Consider the following 27,131-nt stretch of genomic DNA (forward strand, 5'->3'; position numbering starts at 1 on the left):
CTCTCTGAGAGTAATTATCTTGTTCCTGAGCTGTCAGAGGACTGGCTACATGTAACTTTCCAAACCTCAGCCCATATACTGTATTTCAAATTTTACACTCAGTCAGGTTTACTGCACAGATACACTTGTTTGAATGTGGGATCATTAAGCAATTTACTGATATAGCAGCTCATTCTGTAACAAACAACCCACCCACCCTTGCCCTTTGTTGTAAGGGAATTACAGGTCTCTCACCCATCTTCCAATCCTCTGCCTTTCCTAGTGTCGCTCTCTCCATGCCTCTATCCCAAACTCAGGAAGCTTCCTTTAATATGGAATACCATTTAAATTACAGCAAATACATCTAGAACACATCTCCTCCCTCCTCTTCCTCTATTTTTAGGCTAAGCAGACAGCAGAAATTAATCACTGAAAAATGGAGATGAACTCTGTAGAATATGTGAAATAAAATTATCCTTCAAATTAAAGAGTTTTGATTGGAGAACAAACATTTATATTTTACAATACATGTGCGTGAGTAATTCAGAAGCATTTTCGTCAGCAGTGTAGGAAGAACTCTAGTCTTACTCCCTGTAAGTGCTAGATCAAAGATAATATTTTAGTGCCCATGTCTACTCTGGACACACAAAACCAGTATTGGTGTAGAAAATAAATGTAGCAGTGGGAAGGTGAGGGAGGTCATCCTAACACATACCCTTCTGGTATGTGTTAGGATGGAACAGCATTGCAAGTAAGTCCTGCCTCTACTTCCCTCCACCCAAAGTATAAACAAGTCCAGACTTCAAGTATTAAAGAGCACCCTTCCCAGAAGTCTCCTTTATTTAAGAGAAAAAACTTACACAGACATACACAACACCTTCCTATCTCAGCGTTCTGGATGAGGGACTCAGTCTGTTACCTCTCTTGAGTTCAATATATACCTCTGTCTAGGTGTTTCATCTGCTTGCTCTTACATCAGGTCTCTCAATGTTGCCTAGGTGGAGTCTCCCTCTGAAGTCAGGGGACACAAAGGTCTCTCAAGAGGAGCCCCAAATACTAGGCCCTTAGGCTGTCGGCCCACCATGACTCCAACACTAGAATCCTCCCCTTTCCTGAAACATGTCTTCAAGGCTTCCTGGCCCAGAAGGCTTCGCAGGGAGTTCTCTGTTTCCAGGATCCCTTTTTAGGCTCTCTGCCCTAGGAACTTGCCTTCTGCCAAACCTGGACTTCTTGCCCTGGGAGCACAGTTTCTGTTTGACTCACAGTCCCTGGGCGCTCCCCTGTTCTAGAGCTTCTTCTCCTCGGGAACTTCCTCTAACTGAGGACCTTACCCTTTTATCATGCCCTGGTGCTTCTCTGCCTGATTATCTGCCTCCCAGTTACTCTGTTAGGTTCAACTGGAAGTAGTTAACTATGTTGTCTCACTCTCCCTTGTGGAGCCTTTCAGAGATAGGCTGTGCCTCTGACAAGCAGAAAAGCTATAGTTCAGGGGTTCTCAAACTTTTGTACTGGTGACCCCTTTCACAGAAAGCTTCTGAGTGCGACCCCCCTTATAAATTAAAACCACGCTTTTACATATTTAACACCATTATAAATGCTGGAGGCGAAACGTGGTTTGGGGTGGAGGCTGACAGCTCGCGACCCCCCCCCCATGTAATAGCCTCGTGATTCCCTGAGGGGTCACAACCCCCAGTTTGAGAACCCCTGCAATCGTTGATACTAGAGCAAGTTATTTGCCAAAATCAAGACCCAGCAGACTAGTATCTCTCGACTTACACGCAAAGTTCTCAAATAGCCCCATCCTGCACAATGGTGAGCAACCTCATTTCTATAGCAGGTCAAAACATTTCTGTTGAAATGTTTTATCTGACGTAAAATTGGGTTTTTGATTAAATGGATTGTTTTGCAGTAAGTCTCTGCTTTCCACAGAAAAAACTAACTTTTTGTAGAAATATTAAAACCCCCAGCACCCTACATTTTCTAGCCAAAATCTGAAAACTTTTAGGTTTTTGGCTGAAAACTTTTCCGCTGAGAACCGAAAGCTTTTATTTTTTGACTGAATTTTTTTGGTTTTCAATGAAAAGATTAAGTTTTTCACATGCAGAAAAACCAACATTTTACAAGCATCTCTCTTCGTTTCTCATTGGCCCCAGTGGTAGCTGGCTTCAGCACCTGGTAGGATCAGAGCCAGATTCATTAAGGGACCATTTGGACTACCTTTACTCATGTAACTGTTTCTCTATCATATGATTAATCCCCTAACGAAGTCTAAGTGACTACTGAGTACGTTCTTACCAATGTGAGTCAGGGGTTGCACAGCTGGGCCCTTTCTATACATTTTAATTTACAAATAATTTGGCATCACATTAAAACACTTATTAATTTTTGATTTTCAGCATAAATTAAAAACACACTTTGTCCTGCTCTCATTCTTACTGTCTTTTTTTTCATTAGGATTAAAAGGGAGGATGAAAAAGAGGCTTTGATATTTCAATATGTTATTCTAGGTTATTTTATCTAAGAATGCAGCACGTCAAGAAAAGGAAAAGACATTGAAAAATAAGAATTAAAATAGCATATTTAATATATTTATTTAGGAGTTTACTTCATTATCATTAATTAAGCTCCCATTTGGATCACAAACTTTGATAGTTTTTTTTCTTTTTTTTTAAATAGAAGCATTTTTGCCAGGAGGGTTTGTCAAGTCTCTCACAGTATTAATTATGATGAAATAAAATTTATAAGCAAATCTCTTCCAAAAAATGAGTTTACCAAATTGCATGTTAATTGTACTTTGAACCTTGGATTACTTGATAGAGTAAATTAAGCTTCCCACAATTAGAGCACTAAGACACCAATTCAGCACCCATTAAGCATATGTCTAACTTTAAGTGTATGAGCAGTCCCACTTCTCATTGGCTAAAGTCAGGTATAGGCTTCAGGTTACAACCGATCATAACTGAAAATAGATATGATTTCAGTAGACTTGTTTGAGATGGTGCTTTTTATTGTGTAGAAAAAATGCTTTTAACAATCACAATGAGAGCTCATATTTTGCAGAGAAAGGAAATTATAAATAGTCTCTCACATTAATACAGTGACACAAAGAAAAATTGAAAGATCTATGAGTTTTGTAGTGTGGCAGCAGATACATGCAAATCACTATCAGGCAGGAAGGAAAAATAAACCTACATGCATTACAGCTAGGACAAACCCAGCTGAACACAGAGTAGAGTGGCAGAAGGCTTTGAAAGTGGTACAAAGGCTCATGAAAATAGGATAATGTTTTTGTTTGTTTGTTTGTTTGTTTTAAAGGTAAACTCCTAGGCATATTAGGCCTATTTGCTTTGGGAACCCTCTTACATCTTGATGATTGCGAGGGCATTTTTTCCAGTTTTCTAATATTTTCTAAACATTGGAAGAGGCAAAGCTGAATAGACAATTAATATACAGGCAACAAATTGTTCTTTCTACACACAAGATAATGGGTTTTTCTATATACTGATAACCTGAATTACCTTTAAGCACAATAACAGCTCATCTCCAATCATAGCATTTGATAATCCTGGATTTTGCTGAGGGCACCAAATTCTGACAGAAAAGCTATTAGGCTTCTACAAAACAATCATTTTAGTACTCTGGGTAGCAAAACCATTTTCTTTAGTTCTGTTATATTAATGTATATATTTGTTTATGTGTAGATAGTTATAGGTAAGGAAATACATCTTTATTTTTGCTGATCCCTTCTGAATATATAAAACTCAAGGTCTCTTCAAAACCACTTACTATCATGAGAATACTGACCTTGTCAATGTAATCAATAAAATAAATACAAAGATACTAACATACATATATGAATATGGAACAAACAGAAAGTAAAGTCACATAAAATAACTATAGAATCCAAAGCAAAAGGAACCTTGATAGAAATATGTAGATAAAATATGTTGGACTTCAGCAAAAAGCTGTCAAATTAAACAATTTCCAAATTCACCTCAGAGGGAGCTACTGAGGAAACCAATCCAATGACTAATTGGAAGAACAGTGCAAATCTACAGAGGCATGACAGAAAAAATGTTATACCTTTCATGTAGAACTGAGCATACTCTGGAGACCATGGGCTAGATCAGGGGTCGGCAACCCGCGGCACACATGCCAAAGGCAGCAAACAAACCGATTTTTACTGGCACGCTGCTGCCAGCTGGGGTCCCGGCCGCCGGCCCCGCTTAGCCCGCTGCCGGCCTGGGTGAACGGAACCCCCGGCCGGCAGCAGGCTGAGCAGGGCCGGCGGCCAGGACCCCGGCTGGCAGGAGCTGGCAGACGGAACCCCAGACTGGCAACGGGCTGAGCCACTCAGCCTGCCACCGGTCTGGGGTTCTGTCCGCCGGCCCCGCTCAGCCTGCTGACGGTGTGGCGTTCCAGCTGCCGGCCCCGTGCCAGCCGGGTCTCAGCTGCCGGCCCTGCTCAGCCCACTGCCAGCCTGATGAATGGAACCGCCAGCCGGCAGTGGGTGAGTGGGGTCGGCGGCTGGGACCCTGGCTGGCAGGAGCCGGCGGATGGAACCCCAGACCGGCAGCGGGCTGAGCCTCTGGCCTGGGGTTCCAGCCACCCGGCCCCCTGCCAGATGGTGTCTGGGTCTCCGGCCCTGCTCAGCCCTCCTGCCAGCCCGGGGTACTGGCAGCCAGCCCAGGGCTCTGCTCCTGGCCTGGTCCCAGCGCTCTGCAGCCCTTATAAAAAATTACACTACAATTAGCTTAAAAACTTGAAAACTTAAAAACTTTGTTTGTATATTACAGTAATCCTTAAAATATGTATAATGTTAATAAATACATAGGTTTGATGAAACAAATTAGTTGTACTTATGTGCCTGTGCTTAATTTGTGTTTTTGATTATTTACCTTCTAGAAAAATCTTGCATGTCTCGCACCCCCAGGAGGTGCGTGCTCCCCAGGTTAAGAACCACTGCACTAAACTGATAAGATCTGCATTTTAATTTAATTTTAAATGAATTTTCTTAAACATTTTAAAAACCTTGTTTACTTTACATACAACAATAGTTTAATTATATAATATAGACTTATAGAGGGAGACCTTCTAAAAACGTTAGAAGATCTCTCTCTATATAACCAGCATACACAACCTTAAATTAGAGCGAATAAATGAAGACTCAGCACATCACTTCTGAAAGGTTGTTGACCCCTGATCTAGGACCTCATGGAGAATATACTCAACATGACCCTGGATATGTATTGGTGCTGGTGGGGTTTGATGGGGAAATGAGTCTTTTACTTATGGGTTTAGGAGTGACACATGCAAAACAGGGTGCATTCTGAAGGACTGAGGCAGGCAGAGCTCAAAAGTAACAGGGTTGATATGTTGACAGATCCAATAGACAGACCATCCTGAAAACTGGATCACCTATGCGGAGATGTTTAGCTTAGAGCCACATCTTCTGGCCCACAGAGAAGGTGGAACCCTTCCGCTGCTGTTGGTCTGCATATCACTTGTAATCAGATTCTTTCACTTCTCTTGGGTCTGGCAGATCTGCTGTATCCAATTTGAGGCTTCTCGGTTGGAGGAGGTTATGGGTAACTCCAGATGGAATTGGGGATAGAAATTTGTGAAGAAAGGGCTTTGTCCAGTACAGAGATATTCTGTGTTGTTATATGCAAATTCAGGATGGGGTAACAGAAATAACTAGTAGTTCTGGTGATGGTTGATGTAACACCATAGGTACTGCTCTTGTATTTGATTTACTGTCTCTATCTAGCCATTCATATTAGGATGGTAGGCAGATGTGTGACAGGAGTGAAACCCTAATATTCAGAAGGCTTAATGCCAGAAATGAGAGATGAATTGTGATCCATGATCAGAGATGATGCAATCTGTGAGTCCATGAAAGTAGACAACCGGGTTCACCCATTGCCAGGTGGTTTCCTCAGGGAAGGGCAGGCAGGTGCAGGGAACAAAATAAGCCATCTTTGTGAGATGGTTCACAACCATTAAAATAATTGAATACCCATTGGACTCAGGTAACTCCATGATAAACTCTAATGCAATAGCTGCCCAGGGTCTAGGTGGAATCTGTAAGGGTTGGAGGAGTCCAAGGGGTTTACTGTGTGGCACCTTGCTGTAGGTGCATACTGTACAGGTGACATATGCCTGTGTTGTCATTTGCATTCAGAGCCACCAAAAGAAATTGAAATGCTAAGTGCTGGGACTTGGAGTGACCAGAATGCCCCCCAGGGGGGAATCGCGGCATGGTAGCAGAAGTGCAACTTGTGGGAGTCTGGGGGAATGTATACATATCCCTTCATGAAAGTTATCCCATTCTGGATGACATGTGATTCCTTGCTTATAGTTTCCTGTTCATTGGGGTGGGGGAGTCCATAAGGTAGAGGCTGCATGGATTAGGGCAGGAAGATCCTGATAGCGCATCATGCCAAGGAAGTTATAGGGTTTAAAGATGTAGGAAGTCTCTTGATTAGACCCCTCTGGGTTAACACAGTACTCTCCCTCTTGGAGCAGTGCATCAGCCTTGTCATTCTGGGATCCCAGGGAGTAGGAGATAAAGTCAAAATGGGGAAAAGAATAGGGCCCACAAAAGTTGTTGCTGATTCAGGACCCTGTCCCTGCATACCTAGCAGTTGTTGTGGTCACCGTAAACCTGAACTGGATAATTAGCTCCTTTCAAGGTACTGGTGCCAGTCCCTGTAGGTGACTTTATTTGCCAGAAGTTTTTTATCTAAGATTTCACAATTTTGCTCCACAAGAATGAGCTTTCTAGAATAGAAGACTCACAGATGCAGCACCTCCTGAGTACTGTATATTTGGGAGAGCACTGCTCCTAATTCTATGTTGAAGGTGTCTGCTTTGACAATAAAAGCTTGTGTGGTATAGGAGTGGGCTAGCATGGGAGTGGTGGTGAATACGAGCTTTAGTTTCTCAAAGGCATGCTGGACTTCAGGAACCAAAGGAACTTGGTGTTCTCGCAGAGCAAAGAGGTAAGGGATATGATTTGCTCAGAGAACCTTGGAATAACCTGATAGAAATAGTTTGCAAAACCCTAGAAGTGCTGTAGATCTTGGATATTTCAGGGTGTTGCCCAATGACAGATCACTTCTACCTTACATGGGCTTATTTTGATACCCTCTGAAGACAGGATAAACCCCAGAAACTCTATGAAAGTATGGGTGAAGGTGTACTTCTCCATCTTGTCATATAGGCCTTGTTGGTCAAGTCTCTCCAGAATGGCTTGGACATGTATGCTATATTGCTCAGGGTTGTCATCAAGATACACTACTACATACAGGTCCAGGATGTCCCAAAATACATAACTGACAAGTTGTTGGAACGTGATGGGAGCATTTGTTAGACTGAAAGGCACTACAAGGTACTCAAAATGGCCATAGTGGTAAAGGTAGTCTTCCATTCATCTCCCACTCTGAGGCATCAATGTTATATGCTCCCCAGTCTAGTTTCATGAACTTTCAGGCAACTGCCACACAGTCCAATGGTTTGGGGATCAATTCTTTATTGCTATCTGATTCAGGGCTCAGTAGTCAACACAGATGCAGAGACTGCCACTTTTTATTTTATTTTTACAAAGAGGACTGGTGCCCCAGCAGGTTAGGTCTATTAGTGAATGAATCCCTTGGCCAGGCTCTCCTGGATGTATGTGTGCATAGGGTGGCCAGCTCGGACTCTTACATGGCATAAATATGGCCACATGGAATCTTCCCCCCAGGTTGCAAGTCTATAGGGCAGTTGTAGTCTCTGTAGAGGCAGGGAATCAATGTTTTTCTTTTCAAATACATCAGCAAAATCACCATATTTAAAAAGGACTTGGTGTGTGGAGTTGGCAGGAGACCCTGCCAGGCCAGTCATCCCTGACTGAGTCCCCCTGAGGATAGTTATGTGCCTCCCACCTGCTTGAAGAAAGCAATGCTGTCAACAGAACTCAAAGGGAAAACTGACCCTTTATTCCTACCAGTGGATGAGATGGTTATGGAGGGTTATTTGGGAGATGCCTAGGATCAGGGGAAAGTGCAGGGAGAGGATCACAGTAAATGCAGTATTTCCTGGGTCCCTGAATGGTAACCTCCAAAGGCACGGTTTCTGTGGTCTACAGGATAGGTGGGACCTGTCAATTGTCTCTACTGGGTCCAGGGCAGACGTGATCTCTAAGGGGATTTGCAGGGTTTGTGCTGTCATCACATTCATAGAGTTATCAGCTGTTCATGAGTCAAAGGGGGCCCATTGCATAGGAAGCTGTCGGGACTGTCCAGGAATGCACAGCCAGATCAGTACTTGAAGGTATGGAGTCAAGCGGTGAGAACCGACGTGGGATTTGGTCAAGACTGGAGCTGGGGTCTCAGAGTATACCCTGTCATGATGCCCAGGCCAGCCCCTCTTACTGAGCCTGTGCCTGCTTGTTTTCCACATCCCTTTGGGTTGGGCTTCCCGTAGGGCAGAAGAAGATGGGGTGGCCTGGCTCACTGCCATAGAAGCACAGGTTGAAGTAATATCATTGTTCCTTTTCCTCAGGGGTAAGTTGCTGAAGGGCCATGTCTACCTGCATCAGCACAGTGTGCTGTGCAGGACATGATAACAGGGGGCACAGGCCAGGCAGCTGCAGTGACCCTCGTCTTTCCTCCTGCAGCTCACAGAACTGATTGTTGATCTGAATTGCAAGGTCAATGAAGGCATCCACTCCTGATGGGGCTTCTCCTCAGGCTAGCTCATCCTTAGCCTTCTACCGCAGGCCCTATCAGAATTGCTATAGCTGGAACACCTTGTTCCACTCTATCAGTTGTGAGTCAACAGAACTGTGCTGCATAGGAGGCAGCTGTGCTTTTGCCCCTGCCAGAGTTTCCATAAGGTGGTCTTGGCCAAGTGGGTGGGATGGAAGTAATCAAAGACTCTTGAGATCAACTGTAGGAAGGCATTCCAGTTAGTTAGCACTGGCCTATCACCATCCAGTATGGGGAAGGCCCAGTGCAATGCTTCCCTGGTCAACAGGCTAATTACCAGGTCTGGCTTGGCTTGGTGGGAAGAGCAAACTTGTGGGTGAAGTAAGAACAGGAGGCGGCCCTCAGAATCTCTGATGTTCCCCAGCGAAACATTCTATCAGGGGAATTGACAGTCCTTCTTTGGAGGGCGATGCGTCTGAAGCACAGCATTCTCTGAGGGATGCTGAAGTACTTGTTCCCACAGCATCTGGTTTTTGGTTGTCACCTGCGTCATTTGGGCCCGCATCGCTAGGTTGTCTGCCTGAAGGTGGACGACTCATTCCAGTGAATCTGGCACTCCTTGGGGAGGGGGAGCTCTGCTGGTTCCATCATTCTCCATGGAACAAATCCCAGAGGTGTTGGAGTGGCCTGTGCAAACTGTCACAACTGGCGCTTGGGTGGTTAACCTTAAAGGTCAGAGCAGTAGTCAGGAGTTGACCAAGGGTCAGAGCTGGACTCGGAGTTGGGAGTCAAGCCAGGTGTCAGAGACCAGGGGCAGGAAACAAGAACACGTCAGGGATGAAGGCGGTAACAACAGGTCAGGATAGCATGGCTCAGAAGTCAGGTGAGAATTCAGGGTTTAATGTAGCAGACAGCTGGGAAGTCATCCAGTTGTACGGACAACTTCCTGTGCTTCCTTCTAGATTAAATTGTGCATCCAGACGAATTGGTGGGGCTGGGTGCTCCTCCAATCAGGACACCCAGGGGTAGTGCCTCTGGTGGAGCCAAGGTTATATGAGCCACTCAGCGCACAGTAACTAGCAAACGCCTGATGATGGCTGGGATGCAAATGTTGCCTGGGGACCTGGTTCCTGACCCATGAGATCCTCACACCCTGCTGGTGATCTAAAAGTTCCCTAGTGTGCTTTAACATAGTACTATTTGAAACAATTCTATGTTAATGTGCACTAGGGAGCTTTTAATTCCACCAGCAGCATCTACATGGATCAATTAATGTGCAACATATTAGTGATCTTTAGAAATCACACACCGCCAATGTGCATTGCTTCCCCATGTATACAAGCCCGTATGCTCCTTAAGATGCAGATAGACACTTCGTGGGATTTTCAAAAATGCCTTGCTGCCTAACTCCCACTGAAATGAGGCACCTAGGATGTTTTGCAAATTTTCCTGTTGGGATATCTACATATTTAGGTGCCTAAATACTTTTAAAAATCTGGCCGCATGTCACTGGAATAGAAATTATCAAGTGGGGATATCTGAGCAGAGTCAGCTCCCGTGACTTCTATTAAGTTCCATTCAGTTCAACTATAACAATACACACTAGCTGAAGGATGACCCCCAAAGGTTTCAATTCTATTGGTTCAAAATGTTTGAGGGGATATGGCTGAGGAAAAAAGTTCAGAAAAAAATTAGACCAATCCAGTGTCTGAATCCCTTTAGGGCACATCACAAGACTCTCGTCTTTGATAAAGCCTTCCTACCATAACTGGGTTTGGATACCTCCCTCCTTCCCCCACAAAAAGAGAGCACTACTCAAGAAAAACGAGAAGAGCACAAGTTTCCATGAAGTTAACTAGTTATCTTTTTATGTTGATCTATTTTACCTGGGAGGCACTTATCACTGTGGTGATGGGTGCTATACAAAATCAGGTTATAAATCAAGAGATCCTTTTCAAAATTTGGATCTGAATTCAGACTGAAAAAACCCCTCCGATTCCCCTACATTCCATGACAAATAAAACTAGGGACTTGGATTGGTGTCTTCATTGTTAATAGTGATAAAAATAGCATTTTGAAAGCATAAGCTCTAAGAGGGGGGAGATAGCTCAGTGGTTTGAGCATTGGCCTGCTAAACGCAGCGTTGTGAGTTCAGTCCTTGAGGGGGCCATTTAGGGATCTGGGACAAAATCAGTACTTGGTCCTGCCTAGTGAAGGCAGGGGACTGGACTCGTTGACCTTTCAAGGTCCCTTCCAGTTCTAGGAGATAGGATAGCTCAATTAATTAAGACAATTTTCCAAGTGAACGGCTATATGATATTAAAGTACATTAATTGATGAAGTAAAACTTTGCTCTCCCAAACTGTTTGCAAACTTTTTCAATTTTACCACAAAAATATCAGGACTCAAATAACAGCTGTTCCTCTGAGTTCTTGTCCTAGTCTGTATAAAATAATGCACTCTAGGTAAATAACAAGAAACTGAAATAACTCACAACCAAAGAAGCATCCACTGCAGTAACTTCAAAACAACGGCAGGATGATCCAATTATCTCACTGCTGATAAAAACCTAACCTTGGCATTCTGCACTAGCAGCATGTGGCATGCTAATTCCATAGGCAATCCTAGAAATAGTAAATAGTATCTGAGCCTCCTTGTATTATTTTCACAAGGTCATCGGTTCATACTGTACGTATGAATTCACGGTGGCCACATTCTTTAGTACAATAAGCTGTTCCTGGCCAAGCATACTAGTCCATGCTCAAACAATTCCTAATGTTTCCTTTCTTCATCTTCCTTGTATGCTCGGACCAAGTTTCTCTCCTATTTGAAGCCTCTACTGAGTCCCCCTCCCCTGCTAACCCAAATTTAAGATTCTTACATAGCTTGTGTTATTTGTGTCTTGTATAGACCCAAGTACAGTGCGGGTGCTTAACAAATAACAAAAACAACAGCAATATGTTAACTTGCCTCAAGGCCAGTTCATACAGAACAGGTGATCCACGCCCATCCAGCTCCCACACTTCACTTTGATTTAACCCCGATCCTTTGGCTTATCCACAGACAAGTGCAGGTTTGTGCTATGTACATGCCTTTTGTTTGTGCATGCTAGCTGGCTGATTGACCATGGACAGGCATTGCTGCAGTGTTGTGTACTTCTGGATGGTGATGATCCTCTTAGAATTGAAGGTCACCTACACATTGCCAGTCTAGTTCCCGTTCAATGGTTGCAGGTTTGTGCGAACTGCTGCGTCTTTTGTGTGTGATTTCTGTGTCTACATATATTCGTAACATTGTTCCTCACCATTTTCCAGTGTGTGTCCCTGTTGACAATAAGTGATTTGCAGCTGTAGTGAGTCTGTGCGGCTATGGGTGGCAATGGATCATTATCATGTAGGGTTTTTTTTTAATTAGTATGTGGACCAGGTGGATCTGTTGTTATCTATATAGACAACAGTATGCCTTATCAGTGGCATATTTGGCAGCCTGAGTCTCCATGCCATTTGTATCAATCAGTTATGTGAATACAAACACTTATTTTGGGTGCCTATTACTGATGTCTGTTCATGATGCAGAGCTGCTGCTGTTTGGCTGTACTCTCATTATTTAATGTATCTGGTGCTTGTTTTGCATGACATCTTTTGTCTGGGGGCCTAGTGACACAGCACCCTGATACCAGTACAGTGAAAGATGCTTATAATTGGGGGCCACCATGTACCACGTGCCCTTAATAGGACAGGCTCCCCTATAACCTGATCTCCTAGAATTATCTTTGCCACCCTCCTTCCACTAAAGAGGCAGCTGTTATTTCTCACAGGAGCAACAGCAATTTATGCATACATGCTCCTCCTCCTTTTCGTATTTGCCGGGATGCCTGGGGGCAGGGTGTAGGTAAGGGACAATTATGACATAGGCCTTTTTTTTTTTTTTTTTTTTTTGCTATACACCCCTTTTGTTCCTTCTCCCAGCAAACAACATTTCCTTCTTGTTGGAAAGCGCTGAAACGCTTTGCTAATACACAAATATTGATCTATTTTACCCTTTGCAGCTGGGATATAATACTTGGTGGGCTGCACAAAGGATTATGAGTTTTAATGGAAGTTATTCTTCTTTTCTAATTCTGCAGAGCAAATGGTAGCATAAAGGCCTTCGTGCTGAAGACATTTAGAAAGCTCATTAACTTTGTAACATTATCAGAGATGATTACTGTCATCTTTATTGCACTGAAATTATGGCCAATATTTTCAGACTTGGGTGATTAAAGTTAGGCACCTAAATCCATATTTAGGCACCTAAATTCATATTTAGGCACCTAAATAAGTGGTCTAATTTTCAGAGGTACAGAAGCTCCCACAGAAGCCTATTAGGCACCCATATTTGAAAATGTTGGTCCAAATTTCCAGTGACAATCTAGGCAAAATATATTCCATGTTGTTACTTTTCTAACTTTTTTAATTTTTAAATGTGTCACTCTTTTTGATGTATTTTAGGACCACATAATGTTGATTTAGCAGCAATCATCACCTACAGTTTTTTGGTTATGCTCTAACATATTAATCTACTGCACAGTGCAGCACTGGAAAGCTTCCTATGAATTCCAGTTAAAAAAATAATACGACACACTTAATTCCTATTAAGTTTTACACACACGTTACCGACCTGTCAAGCATGTACATGGTGCAGTGCTTAGTAAATAACGTTTGTATTTGTTATTATCAATCTTGTCACTATGCGCTGGTTATTGATAAATTAGTGTGGTTAATTATTAAAGAATGCCAAGCATGTTCCAGATGAATGTAATTACTTCTGGCTTCCCACCCCCATGTGTTTAATGCGATGGATCCCAACCAGAGGCACATTCTCCATCTCCACCATACTGATTAATGACACAAGCAACAGGTTATCCTCTCCAAGTGGCCAATTTATAACCAATCTGCATGCAGAATTCTCACTGAAGTTCCGTGCATGAAGAGGCTGCAGGCTCATGCCTAAAGGCAGTAATGAGACTATTAGACCATTAAGATCAGGACTGTGATTTCTTCATTCTGAGAACTGAGTTTTCCTTATTCTCCTTAAACCTTCCTCTTCGATGCACCAACTCACATACGAGACCCCAAAAATATAGATTAACATTAATGCTGCTTCTTGAATCAAGTTTTTTTTTCTTTGTTTACTTCCTGGGATTTTGTAAAAGTTAATATTTATTTGTAAAACACATTAAGATTATTGGATGAAAGGCAATATAGATGTGCAAAGTATTGTTGTTCTTATGGATTTTAACTGACCTTTACAATAATTTCACACACAAACTGAAACCAATGCAATTTCATCTTGTTTGTCAGATCCACTCTGGGTGTCAAATGTGTTGTATTTTATCCAAGATTTTCACAGATTTTGCACCTGAAAACTTTTTTCATCTGCAACCTTAGTCCTCTCCTAGTGCCTGGCAAAAAGACTGATTCAACAAATTACTTAATCAAATTACTTTAACTTTAAAACACATGCTTAAGTCCATCCATATGCACATAATTAAGTGTTTGGCTGAATAGGAACAGACTTAAAAACATGAATTTATGAATCAGGGCCAAAACCAACAACAAGACTAGACCTTGCAGGTTTTATAATCCCTAGTCTCAGTAAATCTACAATAACAGAAACTTCCCTTTATGTGGTTTTTTTTTTTTTTTTTTTTGGTCAGTAATCTGTGTGGGGTGGAGTGTTAGCACAATATTACAATACTATTTTTAGCATAGCATTTTAAATGACTGTTCTTACCAACTGCTCTCCTTGTACACCCCATGCCGCATACTGTAAAATTGAATCCTCTACTTCTGGAGGGTTTAACTCCCAAACTTCCCTTGAAAAAATGTAAACATTTTTACTTGAACACATAAACACCTCCACATTTTTTAAACATTGAAACTTAATCATATTGTATTGAAAAAACAAAATAACTTACCTTGTATGTATGTTATAAATCACATATGAAGCCGTATAGGAATAATGAAAAACCTGTAACAAGAAAGCAAGACATTCCAGTATTTATAGCTCTCATTCAGTACTAAGTGTGAAGAACATATTATATTGCCAATATTTATAGTCTTCCAATATGTCCATATATTGTTTCCTTGTTACCTAAATTAAAGTTTATGTCAGTATTAATTATAATTAATAGATCTGAAATATGTTTGAATGCAGTATGAAGGACAAACAATGTTTGGAGTGTAACCCAATGTTCTAAATGTACAGTATGGTTAGTTAATTTAATCAATCACTAATCCTGTGCGAAATGTTCATGCCCCAAAATCAGGCAAACCTTCCCCTACTGCAAAATAATACCCTTATTTGAGAAAACAATAAAAATTGTTAGGCAGAAAATATTTATTCTCTTGCAAATTTACACAAATTTATAGTCAAAGCAAGGTCTAAGTCTGGACCTCCCCTGTCAGTTCTTTAACTTTTCAGTGGACATTGATATGTGTCAAATGATAGCCACCTGACTAGCCCATCATGGAGGGTTACAAACAGGATATTTAATTGGGAATGATATAATAGCAAGGAGAACAGAAAGGTACAGAATAATACTCCTACAAAAATATTCATTTAGAGGCTAAATTAACTGACGCCTAAAGACAGAAGTGTTGTGTTTTGCTGCAAAGAGTATTGGAGGGTTGAAAATTAGGAAGACGTACAGAAAGATTATGGAGAGAGAGAGATAGTGTTACATAATGAGAATCAAACAAAGGGTTTTTATCTGAACAGATGCTATAAAACATCTACTGCAAAATATGAAAATAGGTTAGTAAAACTCTACCTAGCCACATTGAAATCTATCTGAGGGTTATATCATGTTAGTATGTATCAGTCAACTATAATCTGTTACACATATTTTGCCAGTCCTCATAAGAAAAATAAACTCTCAGATAGACAGTGACAATAAAACACAAGAGATTTTTCCTAGTTGAAAAAAAAGAAGCACTACATTTAAGTAACAAGATAAACAAATAAAATCAATCCTAAGAAGATGGTTGCAACACTAATAACGTTTATATTCTCTACACCACTGAGATATTTGCATGCAGTTGACAATGAATGAACAACATGGATTTCTGTTGTAATGAAAATTAACATAGTCATTAAGTAAACATAGTCGTGAACTACTACTTCTTCACAATTAACATGAAGGGAGGGAAATAACAATAATGGTTTACAATTTCAGGAACTGTCATCTCTGCACTGTGCAAGGCTAAAACAAGACCATTCGACCTAAAGCTGCAGTGGGCAGTGGAATTTCAATTCAGAAATTGAAGAAAGCAGCTTGACTTTTTTGTGACTCACTTTCCCATTCTGTGAAATAGGAATAATGATACCTACCCACCTTTGTGAGGTGCTTGGAGATCTACAGATGAGAACTAAATAATAGCTACATCTAATCATAATAAAATAATAACGTTAATCCAAAGGGAACATGCGAGAAAGGGGCACTTGAAAATGTGGATATCACTAATGGAGCCAACTCCCTCAAAGAATAATGTTCTAATACAACTGGGATGTTGTTTTGGGGAGAGTGAGATACCTCACAACATATTGAATTTTAAAAATAAAATAGGACTATGATTAAAAATGCAATGTCTTATGAAGTACTCAAATCCCCCAAAGGTATTACCCTAACTGGGTTAACAGAGAGATTGCTCTTATCGTGACAACCGTATTTTCAAATTTTGTTTTTCCCGGGTATCCTTTGAATTCCAACAGAGAATTAATTAAAGGATCCATAGAAACACCATTTCTCTTATGGAAGCTACAATTCCTCACAGGTTCCTATCCACTCAAATGATAAACAAATTAAATATAAGGGCCCTTTTCTTCCCCCAAGGAAACTATTAAAATGAAGCCGCCTCTCTGACCACACACATCAACATATAACAGTTAATGGTATTTATTGAGCATTAGTGAAATATTAAAATCCAGAAAGATTGTTCAATTCAATGAGAACCTCAAATCCTTTACAACTCCATCCCTCCCTTGTTACCTTATTGGGCCTGTGGATGCTACTACATTATAAGTAAATAATATAAGCTGATGCCTCAAGGAAAACTTTAAAAACATTCAATTTGGAAGCAATTGTACAGACAGATCTACAAACTATTCTATATTTTCCCAACGTTCTTCATTACTAAGGATATCTGGTTGGAAATGGAACTGTTGCCATTTTAAGGCCTAGTTCAGTCACCTTTCCTGACAGACCTTTCCAGGACAAACACCCTGACTCTATAAGTAGTCCTATAGAAAAAATCAACCTATCAGTTTTGATGTCTGGAGAGTCTATAGCACCAGGAGGGGAATATGGAATAAGAGTTGATGTACTTGTAATAAACAAGGGCTGTTTTCATGAAAACTAAACAAAATATAGGCAAGAGGATACTGAAAAACATGTATGGTGTGAGTAGGCTATCCATATTAATAACTCTTTAAAAATAAACTCTTAACATATTTTAATTATGTAACCTTGATATCAAATATACGCTATTTCATTTACGACAGTGATGTATATTTTCACAATAAGTAACAAATAAAGTGAAGTGTTAAGTGGAGCATGTTTTAGGAAGAGATGTTGAACTACAAAGTTATTTTGATGGGTTTAACACAAACTATTATTACATACAAAGTGAAGGGTATTTTATATTCCGTTTAATTCCCTCTCCTTTTTGTTACTTAAAAATCTCGATCTAAATATTTATGAGCTTTGTGTTGAAAGTACTGGTGTCTCCAGAATGATTCCTACACTTGGAAGAAACTGACATTATAAAAGGTTATTTACAAAGGAATCTTGTCATTTTCCTTGAATCTTTCATGCTGGTTTAATTAAAAAAAAAAAAAAAAAAAAAGCCCTATTGATAAATAACAATAGGCTGACTGGTTGTTCACACTAGTTGTAATAGCCAGAGACATTAAAAAAATCACTGTCTAGAATCAAAATATTTGGAGGTGGAAAGTGATTTCACTCTCTAAACTCTCATTGCTATAATATAAGTTATATCCAGACATGCTCCAATTGCTTTGTACTGTTGTGGAGGCCTAACCAGCCCCTTTAAGATTTCACTGATATTAGGGAATCTTCTGGATGCATAGAGATGATGCAGTGGCTCCTAGGTCACTCTTGTCTTGACCCCTAGCACATGGGGAGTGGTCAGGGAAAAGGGAGCCTGGCTGGGACATTCGTATTCCCTTTTGGAATCAAGAGCAGCTAGCATAAATCAGAGGAGCTCCAAGGTAGGCCTTATTTATGCTGGAGACTGGATTGGCAACCAGCCAGGCCCAGGACCTGCGGGGTGAATTGATAGCTTAACTCTTTTTTTGTCCCTTCCCACCAGTCTTACATTAAGCTCAGCCCAGACAGACCAGACAATCTGACCCTGTATATTCATAGCTTTCTTTGTGAAGGTTGTGTTTCGTCCCCTTTGTAAGATTTAATTCTAAATTATCTGATTTTCCCTTTCACCTCTGCACCTGGAAACATTTCTTATAGTCCTTGACTTCTAGTAATTATGGTGGTGACTACAAAACATGCTCAAAGACTACATCATGATTAACCTTTCAAACATGTCACCCGAGTTACCTTAGCTGTAATTCTAACTGACTTAACAGAAGTGAAGTTCACTAGTATCTGATGAAAGAAGAGCATACTGAGGAAAAGGAGGGAAGAACATAGTGAGAACAGAGAGAAGAATGTCCTGCTAAGTATAAGGAAGGCAATGAATGAATGGGAAAGCAGCGAAAGCTCTTGCAGATGGATCAAGGAGGGAGGGGCAATGTAACCATACTTGTTGTGTTTTAAAAAGTTAAATACATTCGAATCACCTCCACACCATTATGATCAAGTCTTTATCTTTTATCAGTTTATTCACTGGAGGAAAGTGAAGGAAGGACAGTGGCCCTGCATTATTCAACATCATGACTGTATTTTTCAGAGAGGCCACTGTGAGGAGATTGCAGTGGAAACATGAAATGTAGCTGTCCCAGTATGGGATGTATGCTTGCCAAGGCTCACTCGTCTATGGCAAATAAATAACATTCGACATATCTGCTAAGATAAGTTAGAAAATGTTCCCTCCATCAGCTGGCAATGTTGATTTAGGAACTCTGAAAATGGACTTTTAGATAAAATAGACAGCATATGCCCCCTCTGAATAATTTGTTTATTTTTTCTCCCACCACTGTGCACTGAGTAACAGTTGTGGATTCTACATGTAACAGCTCGTGAATATTACATATTTCTTCTCAAAAACAGCCCTTTGGAGCCTTCCATCAATTTGTAAAGTGAACACAGGCTTTCATCTGAGGGCGTTCAACATTTGGGGGGGGGGAGGAATTCCTCTGCATTTATGAATGAGAAATCAACCTAGAAAAACTAATATTACAAAGGATCCAAAAGAAAAAGCAGCTTTAAGACAAATAGCTCCAGTCAAAACACATTAGAATAACAATCTATTATTCAGCAAAGAGTCAACAATAAAAAAAACCTTATCAATTATGATCTGAACCTTCAATCGACATATTGTCCTAGTTTTTAGCAATGTCCTTTATTTTCTGTGTGTCAAGGTGCATTTTAGTCTTGCTGGGTTTCCTAAAAATGAAATATTGTCAGGAAGCTCAATGCCCGGTCTAACAGAATGTAAGGAAACAAAGTACAATATGTGCCCAGCTGCCAAATGTGCAGTTTCATGGCTCCACTAATTCTGTAATGTACTCCAGGAAATATTCAGTCGAAAGGAGTGATTTAGAACATTTCTCAGCAGTGGAGTTTTTGGCTAAAATACAGCTAAGAGAACCCAACTAACAACACCAGCTGTGAGGTGATAAGTGTCCTCAGCTCCCATGAAAATCGATGAGAATTGACAAAACTCAGAGCATCACAAGATTAGGCACTCTAGATTTTTGGGGAATCCAAGTACCCTTTAATTGTGTAATCTAACTGTATTCTATACCCTGATTACATTACTAAGGCCTTATTTATTTTAAGAAGCATAAAGACATCACTTTGTTAGCTTGGATTTTTTCAATGGTTTAAATGGGCTTTGTTATATTTTAATTGTTTCCATACCCAGACACTTGTACAAAGTGTGCATATGCACTTTGAGTTAGATTCTCAAACTCTCACTCTGCCTGAGTTGCAACAGAGGGTCCTGTGGCACCTTAAAGACTAACAGAAGTATTGGGAGCATAAGCTTTCGTGGGTAAGAACCTCACTTCTTCAGATGCAAGTGAAGAAGTGAGGTTCTTACCAATTGTGTAATCTAACTGTATTCTATACCCTGATTACATTACTAAGGCCTTANAAGCTACACTTTGATATGACTGGAGGAAATAATTGAGAGCATATGAGGCAATGCTGATTTTAATGTATTTATTTATATAGAGTCAGATTCTGCCACTCTTATTCATTCCAAGTGCTATCATGACTTACAAGTATTCTCATTTAAATCAAATGGGAGAATTCACTGTGTGTGATAGAACTCAGGCAGAGTATCAGAGGGGTAGCCGTGTTAGTCTGAATCTGTAAAAAGCAACAGAGGGTCCTGTGGCACCTTAAAGACTAACAGAAGTATTGGGAGCATAAGCTTTCGTGGGTAAGAACCTCACTTCTTCAGATGCAAGTGAAGAAGTGAGGTTCTTACCCACGAAAGCTTATGCTCCCAATACTTCTGTTAGTCTTTAAGGTGCCACAGGACCCTCTGTTGCTTTTTACAGATTCAGACTAACACGGCTACCCCTCTGATACTCTGCCTGAGTTCTATCACACACAGTGAATTCTCCCATTTGATTTAAATGAGAATACTTGTAAGTCATGATAGCACTTGGAATGAATAAGAGTGGCAGAATCTGACTCTATATAAATAAATACATTAAAATCAGCATTGCCTCATATGCTCTCAATTATTTCCTCCAGTCATATCAAAGTGTAGCTTCCTCTTCCAACTAAATGAGACCCGTGTCTGATATGAAGTATTCCCACTGTTGATTTTGGTATATTTTATGTGGATTTAAGCAAACAACAAGAAGAATGCCTATCCTGGGCCTCTAAGTGTTCTTCCCATTAATTTAAATTGCAATGCAAATAGCCTCACAAAATTAAACCAGCAGCATATTTCTGCATGACCACTGCCACTTATCTCCACAGGTACCCTATGGCATGGAGAGGGAAGCAGTTTCTCAAGTAAAAAGGCACCAAGCTATGAAGATCTTTATTATAGGTCAGTGTGTTATTAGAGCTTTTATAGGTAATATTTATACTCTGGTCACACTAAGGTAAATTCTAGGAGGCTGGCCAGATAATTTCTGCCTTAAAGAGAACAGTTAATTTTGTTTAGTTATAGAAAGCATTTATTGCCATAACATCTGCATGTCATCCCAATAATAAAAACACAAATCTGAAAATAACACTGTCTCCCCCACAGAGTGCAAATGACTGATGCTATTGTCGCAGAGTGACAAACTTTGGTTGTTAGACTGTTCAGCTGAGAGAACTGATTTTTCCTGAGCTCAGCTCACATAAGAAAAATAATCTAAAACTTAAAATAGGTTTATTTCTTACACAGTCATCATTACTGCAGCACATATTGCAAAATGAATAGGAATTAAGAAATAAAGGGAATGAAAACACTGTAAAAAGGAAAAATAACAAAAAGCTAAAACAGCTACCTTAAAATACATTCACTTCTCATTCATCCATGAACACTCACCATTGAAAGAGCTATACAGTACGGAAGTAAGAAAGCTGTGCTATTAGCATATTGATTTGGTTATTGTCATATATACGGAATGTTGGTTGTAGCTGTTGATGTGCTTGTAGAGGCAGTGACAGAGTGACTTCGTTTTCAATTTTTTGTTACAATTAAAATTTTGAAAACTTTTTTGATCATTGACTTATGTGCAATTTAAAAAATGGTAAGAACAAAGTGTTCATTATAATCATCTAGTCTGATCTCCTGCATGCATAACTTGGTCATGGGGCCTCACCCCGTAATTCCAGCATCTAGTCCAGGATAAAACTTCACAACATTCTAAGAGATTTACTTTTATTATACAAAGGAAAAAAATTGTTTGACTCTGGGAGAAAAGGCAATCGGAATAAAATGGAAGTCTCCAGCATATGCAATAAACTATGAATAATACACACGTACACGATAACAGGTTAGAGAGAATGGAAAAGGAGTAAAATAAAAGACAGGCATGAGACTGGCAATTCCAGCATACCATCAAGGGTATGCTGGAATTGTTAAGTATATTGTTCTATCATGCTTATGATGCAATCAGATCAAGACAGCAGATTGTAACTGTGACAAATAACTTTGTTTCCCTTTGGGTGAAAAACAAGGGAAAAAAGCAGATATTTATCACTTCTCTAAAGTAAGAACATTTTAAAAGGTTCATTATCTATGCTATGTGTTTTAAACCCAGAAGGCCATATTTTGCTCTCGCTTTTGTTGTATTTACACAGGTGGGATTCCAGTGTAAATTACTCCAGATTTGCACCAATGCAAATGAGAGCACAGTTTGTGCAACATGCTGAGGTCCAAAATAAATGTAAGAGAGAGACATTTCTAGACACCTATTAAAAAAAACATTCATCTTGTTCACTCACTCGGGAGATGAACTGGAGATACCAAACCCACTTGAGGACAGATTCAATCCTTGTGTCTCTCTATTGCAGGAAGCTGGGTTAACCTGGGGTGAAACTGGTCTTTGCTTTACACAGTCAAGATTCCAAACAGCAATTTCCCCCCACCCTTCTGCTCCAAAAAAATAAATCAACATTCATATAACAAACGTCCATTTCTTGTTTACTTTGCGTTAACTTAAGGATATGTGTCTTTGCTAAGATTACAGTGCAAAGAAAATGGAATCAGTACCTAATGTGCCGAGACAGAACTTCCAGAAGGCAATAAAAATGATATATCCGATTCTTTCCTTTGTGTTAAAAGATGTGTGGCTTCTCCATTAGTAAAACTTGTGATGTAGTTAATAAGCTGAAATTAGTAGCAGCATGTCTATTGCCCAAGGCAAGGATTCAGCTCATAGATGAATCCTTATTCCATTTTGTAATCTGTCTACGAAATAAATCTGTAATGTCATCAATATCTGCACTGAAGTTAAAAATTCACCTTTTCTTGACGTTATATTATAATTCCTCCTCCTTTTTAAACATACACCATTTGCTTACCCAAACTAACTCTGTGGCACTCTTCAGCACAGGAGCTGATATTAAAGAAGGTTTAAAAACACTGAATTTAGCAGTACCAGTGCTGGAGTTTAGTATGATCCTATAATGAGTTATTTGTGTGTACAGAATACAATGTCAAGTGAAAAGTGAACTTTGCCATTTTAACTTCAGAGCAGCAGGCATATTAAAACAATATGGATAAATTCTTGGGATGTGGATGAAGAGCTTTAAGAGACAAGACACTGATTCAATAAAGGCTCAACTTTGTATATCTAAGAAAATTATGGGCCCTGATTCAGCTAGGTACTTAAGCCCATGCCGGACTTTAACCACCTGAGTAGCCCCACTGACTTCAATTGGGCTCTACTAAGTATTCCAAGTGAGGAACATGCTTAAGTACCTTGTTGAACTGGAGACTTGTACCCCAATCCAACAAAGCACTTAAGCATGGGTTTCAATGATAACAACACATGTTTTGCAGGATCAAAGCCATGATCAGCAGAATCTGACTGTTATCATTCTTAACATATGAATATCATTGTTAACAAATGAAAGTGTTATTCAGCAGGAATTTGGACCCAGACTTTAACTCTTATTCATATGAGTAGCCCGTGCTTTCATGAATAGTCACATTGAGGACAAGGGGGCTTCTCTAAATAATACAGCTGCCACAGTTATTGACACACAATCAGGTTCTGTTGATCATGGCCTTCTCCGAGGCCCATTGAAACCATTGGGAATCTTTCCAATGATAGCAGTAAGTGCTGGATCTGGCTCCAAGGGACCCAAAGAGACAAAGGCTCCACAATATTTTTTTTAAAGAGGGGGTTGACATTTTTTTCTTTGAACACCATTATTCCTGCTCAGTGTTGGGTCTCATCATATTTATTCTGATCTCCTGAAAATGACAAGAAAACCTACCAGACTTTGCCAGTGGAATTATCATCCTACTTCGCTGAAAAAAAAAATCATACATATTAAGGATGGATTGGATCCACTCTATCTATGCCCACCAACCAACAGACCACCTGCATTCCGAGGATTCAATAAATTCACCCATTGAGAAGTTCTTGACAAACTAAAGGAGTTTTGGTCCAAAAATTATGACTCTGACCCATGCCTTTCTTGGCAGGTGAAAGAGAGAGATGAACAGTTGGTGCCACTCCCCAGTGAAACACCCAAAACACCATTCAGAGAAGGAATCTTCCTTTCCTCCTTCAAATACTAGTCTAGCCAGCATCAAAGAAACCCAGCATAGAAATATTGATACATTATTTCTAGCAAACTACTGCCCAGTGTCAAACCCGCCATTCCTGAGCAAGCTCATAGAGAAGTTAGCCTTAAATAGAGGAACTGGCATTCTATACCTGATTCTAGATTCAGGCATTCAACATTCAACATTGTGGACCATGAGATACTGCTTTTTCACCTCAGAGGGATAGTAGGCATCCAGAGTAATGCATTCAAATGGTTTGAGTCCTTCCTGGAGGGACTCAATTAATGAGCAGTTATGAGAAACTGCACCTCCACCACTACACTTCTTACTTGTGGAGTCCCACAAGGTTCAGTTCTCTTTCTGATCCTTTTCAATGTCCACATACAATCGGTAGGTGAACAGGTGGCATGACATGAACTCAAGTGCCAACAGTGTGCTTATTCTTCATCACATACGACCACATAACTACCACCAAGATGGCACAATGCTTGGAATAGTTCAGCTCATGGATGGAGAACAGCTGGCTACAACTGAATCTGAGCAACATAGGTGATGTCAGAGGAAATATTTTGAACAGTCTGCAGCTATGGTGAAGTCTTCTTTGGTCGAAAGTACACATCCACAGTTGGCCAATTTGGTCCATAATATAGGAGTACTCTTGGATTCCTCATTGACACTAAACTCTCAAATAGCAGCATCTGCAAGTAACATTTTCTATCATTATCAGTTAGTTAGGAGCCTCTATCCCACCCTAACATGGCCTTATTTATTCATGCCTTCATCACTTCTGAACTGGACTACAGCAAATACAATATACATTGGCATGAGACCTTCAACACTTAGAAACCTTCAAGTATTACAAAATGCTGCAGCACATCTCCTCATCAACACAGGCTACCATGAGCCCAGCAAATCGGTCCTTCACTTTTGCTTTCTATACTGGCTTCCCACAGAATTTTGAATCAAGTTCAAAGTCTCAGTTCTTATCTTCAAGCTCTCTAGTTCGAGCTCAGGAGAACTAAAAGACCACCTAAAGCTTGGGGATAAAGATTGGTGTCAACAAACTCTACTAAAACAAGACACTCGACCGCAGATGCTTCTCCCCCTGGGGAGAGAATGACAGAGCAAAGAACATGTGACAGATGTGTAGTCACATGGCTTAATTCACCACAAGACGACGTTCAGTTACTACAGTGATGAGCGCAGTATACAAATCTACACAGAATAGAATAGTATCGATATCTGCTATCTAATCCATCTAACAATTGTGGCCTTTACTAATGTAGTATCTTATTTCTTAAAACTCTATATGCACTTCTGAAGTGTTAATCCAAACTGATTTGATATGTTTGCAGCACTGAAGTTATATGACAAGGTCATAACTTTGCAAAGCATCATATTTATTTGAGTCAATCAAGATCAATTACTTGTCATGATTGATAACAACCATTGCATATCATTGGTCATAATTTATGGATAGTATTAACACTTTTGGGTATGAAATATTGCCAGCCATAACAACTATGTGCTGCCAAGCCAAAATAAATATAAGAGAGAGTCATTTCTAGACACCTAATTCATCTACAAGAAAAAAGGCTGTCAAGTAAGGCTAAACAAAAAAGCACATCTAGAAAATCTGCTGGAGCCTCAACTGCTCTATGTATCATTTTTCACTAAGATTAATTATCTCAAGAAAAAGACATCTACTGTAGAGTGTTAATTAATTCACAATCAATTAAACTCAACTCAACTAACCAGCAGTATAATGTGATACAAGCTACAGTTGAGAATAGCTGTGAAAACTTGATGTTTGCTGCTACTTTAAAAACTAAGATAGCCCATTCTATATTTGGAAATGCAGTTCAATCATTTTTGAATACATAACAATTTAAGATGAGTGAATTATTCAAAATAGAATTTTCACATTACTACTTTTGAAAGCCTAATACATTGCTGTCATTTGAAATTCTATTAGTTACACTATCATGTAAAATATGTTTCTTTTTGAGTTCTATTTGATTTTTTAATACAAAAAAAATATGGAACTAATTCTGATCTCACTCACCTTACACCATTATAAATCCAGTATGACTCCACTAAAATCAATGTTACACTGGTGTAAAACTGTCATAAGATCAAAAACAGGCCCCACCTAATTCCACATAACACCTTCCTGTCTATGAGATATAATACTTTATACTGTAACATCACATTCTAGCTATATATTTTAAATATTTTTTAAAAATTGACTTATGTTTAAAATATATTTTATTGTATACAGACTGTTTTCTTCTCTTGTATGGCATCCCACTCCTCAATATACCATGCATGTACAATGGGCCAGACTTTGATTTGGAATAGAAGAAGAGGAAAATGAAAAAAAAACTGGGAATTCAGTTCTCATGACAAAACCATGAATTTATCTCCATTTTAAATGGAAACCTTCAATTTAGGAGGTTACTCATTCACTGAAGCTGCAGCTGTATGTGTAGGATGTGGCTTAGGAGATATTTCATAAATGATGCTCCCTTTCCTTCCTATCCCCAAAATTGATCTAGTTGGGTTCCACTCCATGGAGGCATCCTTTATGGAAGATGTGGTTTGGACACATTTTTAATTTCTTGAGATTTATATTATTTGAGTCAAATCTCAGCTTTGGATTTACTGGCCCACCATAATTGCAATGCACAGCCACATTTTCCTTGAAGGAACTCAAAGAGGGATTAGAGTTTTCCAAGCCACAATTCTCCCCTAAGGCATTTTACGGTGGTTCAGCCTTCTCCTGAGGTACGGGCAGCCTGCTCTCTCTCTTAGTGCAGATGGAGATTGGAGCCAAGGCCCAGTCTCCTTCTCAGCCTATGGGGCAATGTGGTTCCCAGGCTTTGCAAGCTGTATACTTTCCAAGATTGCTGTAAAGGAGATTGTGTGAGGGCAGAGAGAATGTTGCACTGGTTTGAGTGAACACACTGCTTTATACAGTATTATTTGCAGAAGCATGCATTAGCCTACCAAGGCAAAA

General features: G+C 39.9%; 1 protein-coding gene across 4 annotated transcripts in view; it reads right to left on the minus strand.

Moving 5' to 3' along the window:
- Positions 1–27,131, minus strand: part of DPP10 (dipeptidyl peptidase like 10) — an 827,330-nt gene that overhangs the window by 92,767 nt on the left and 707,432 nt on the right. For all 4 annotated transcript variants that reach the window (XM_034785374.1, XM_034785373.1, XM_034785376.1 and 1 more), the window contains exons 6-7: positions 14,632–14,684; positions 14,448–14,529 (exon numbers count right to left, since the gene is read on the minus strand). In XM_034785374.1, coding sequence (XP_034641265.1) covers positions 14,448–14,529; positions 14,632–14,684 — 135 coding nt within the window. The remainder of the gene's footprint in view (positions 1–14,447; positions 14,530–14,631; positions 14,685–27,131) is intronic.

This window comes from Trachemys scripta, chromosome 11, assembly GCF_013100865.1.
Source record: "Trachemys scripta elegans isolate TJP31775 chromosome 11, CAS_Tse_1.0, whole genome shotgun sequence".
Taxonomy (NCBI): domain Eukaryota; kingdom Metazoa; phylum Chordata; order Testudines; family Emydidae; genus Trachemys; species Trachemys scripta.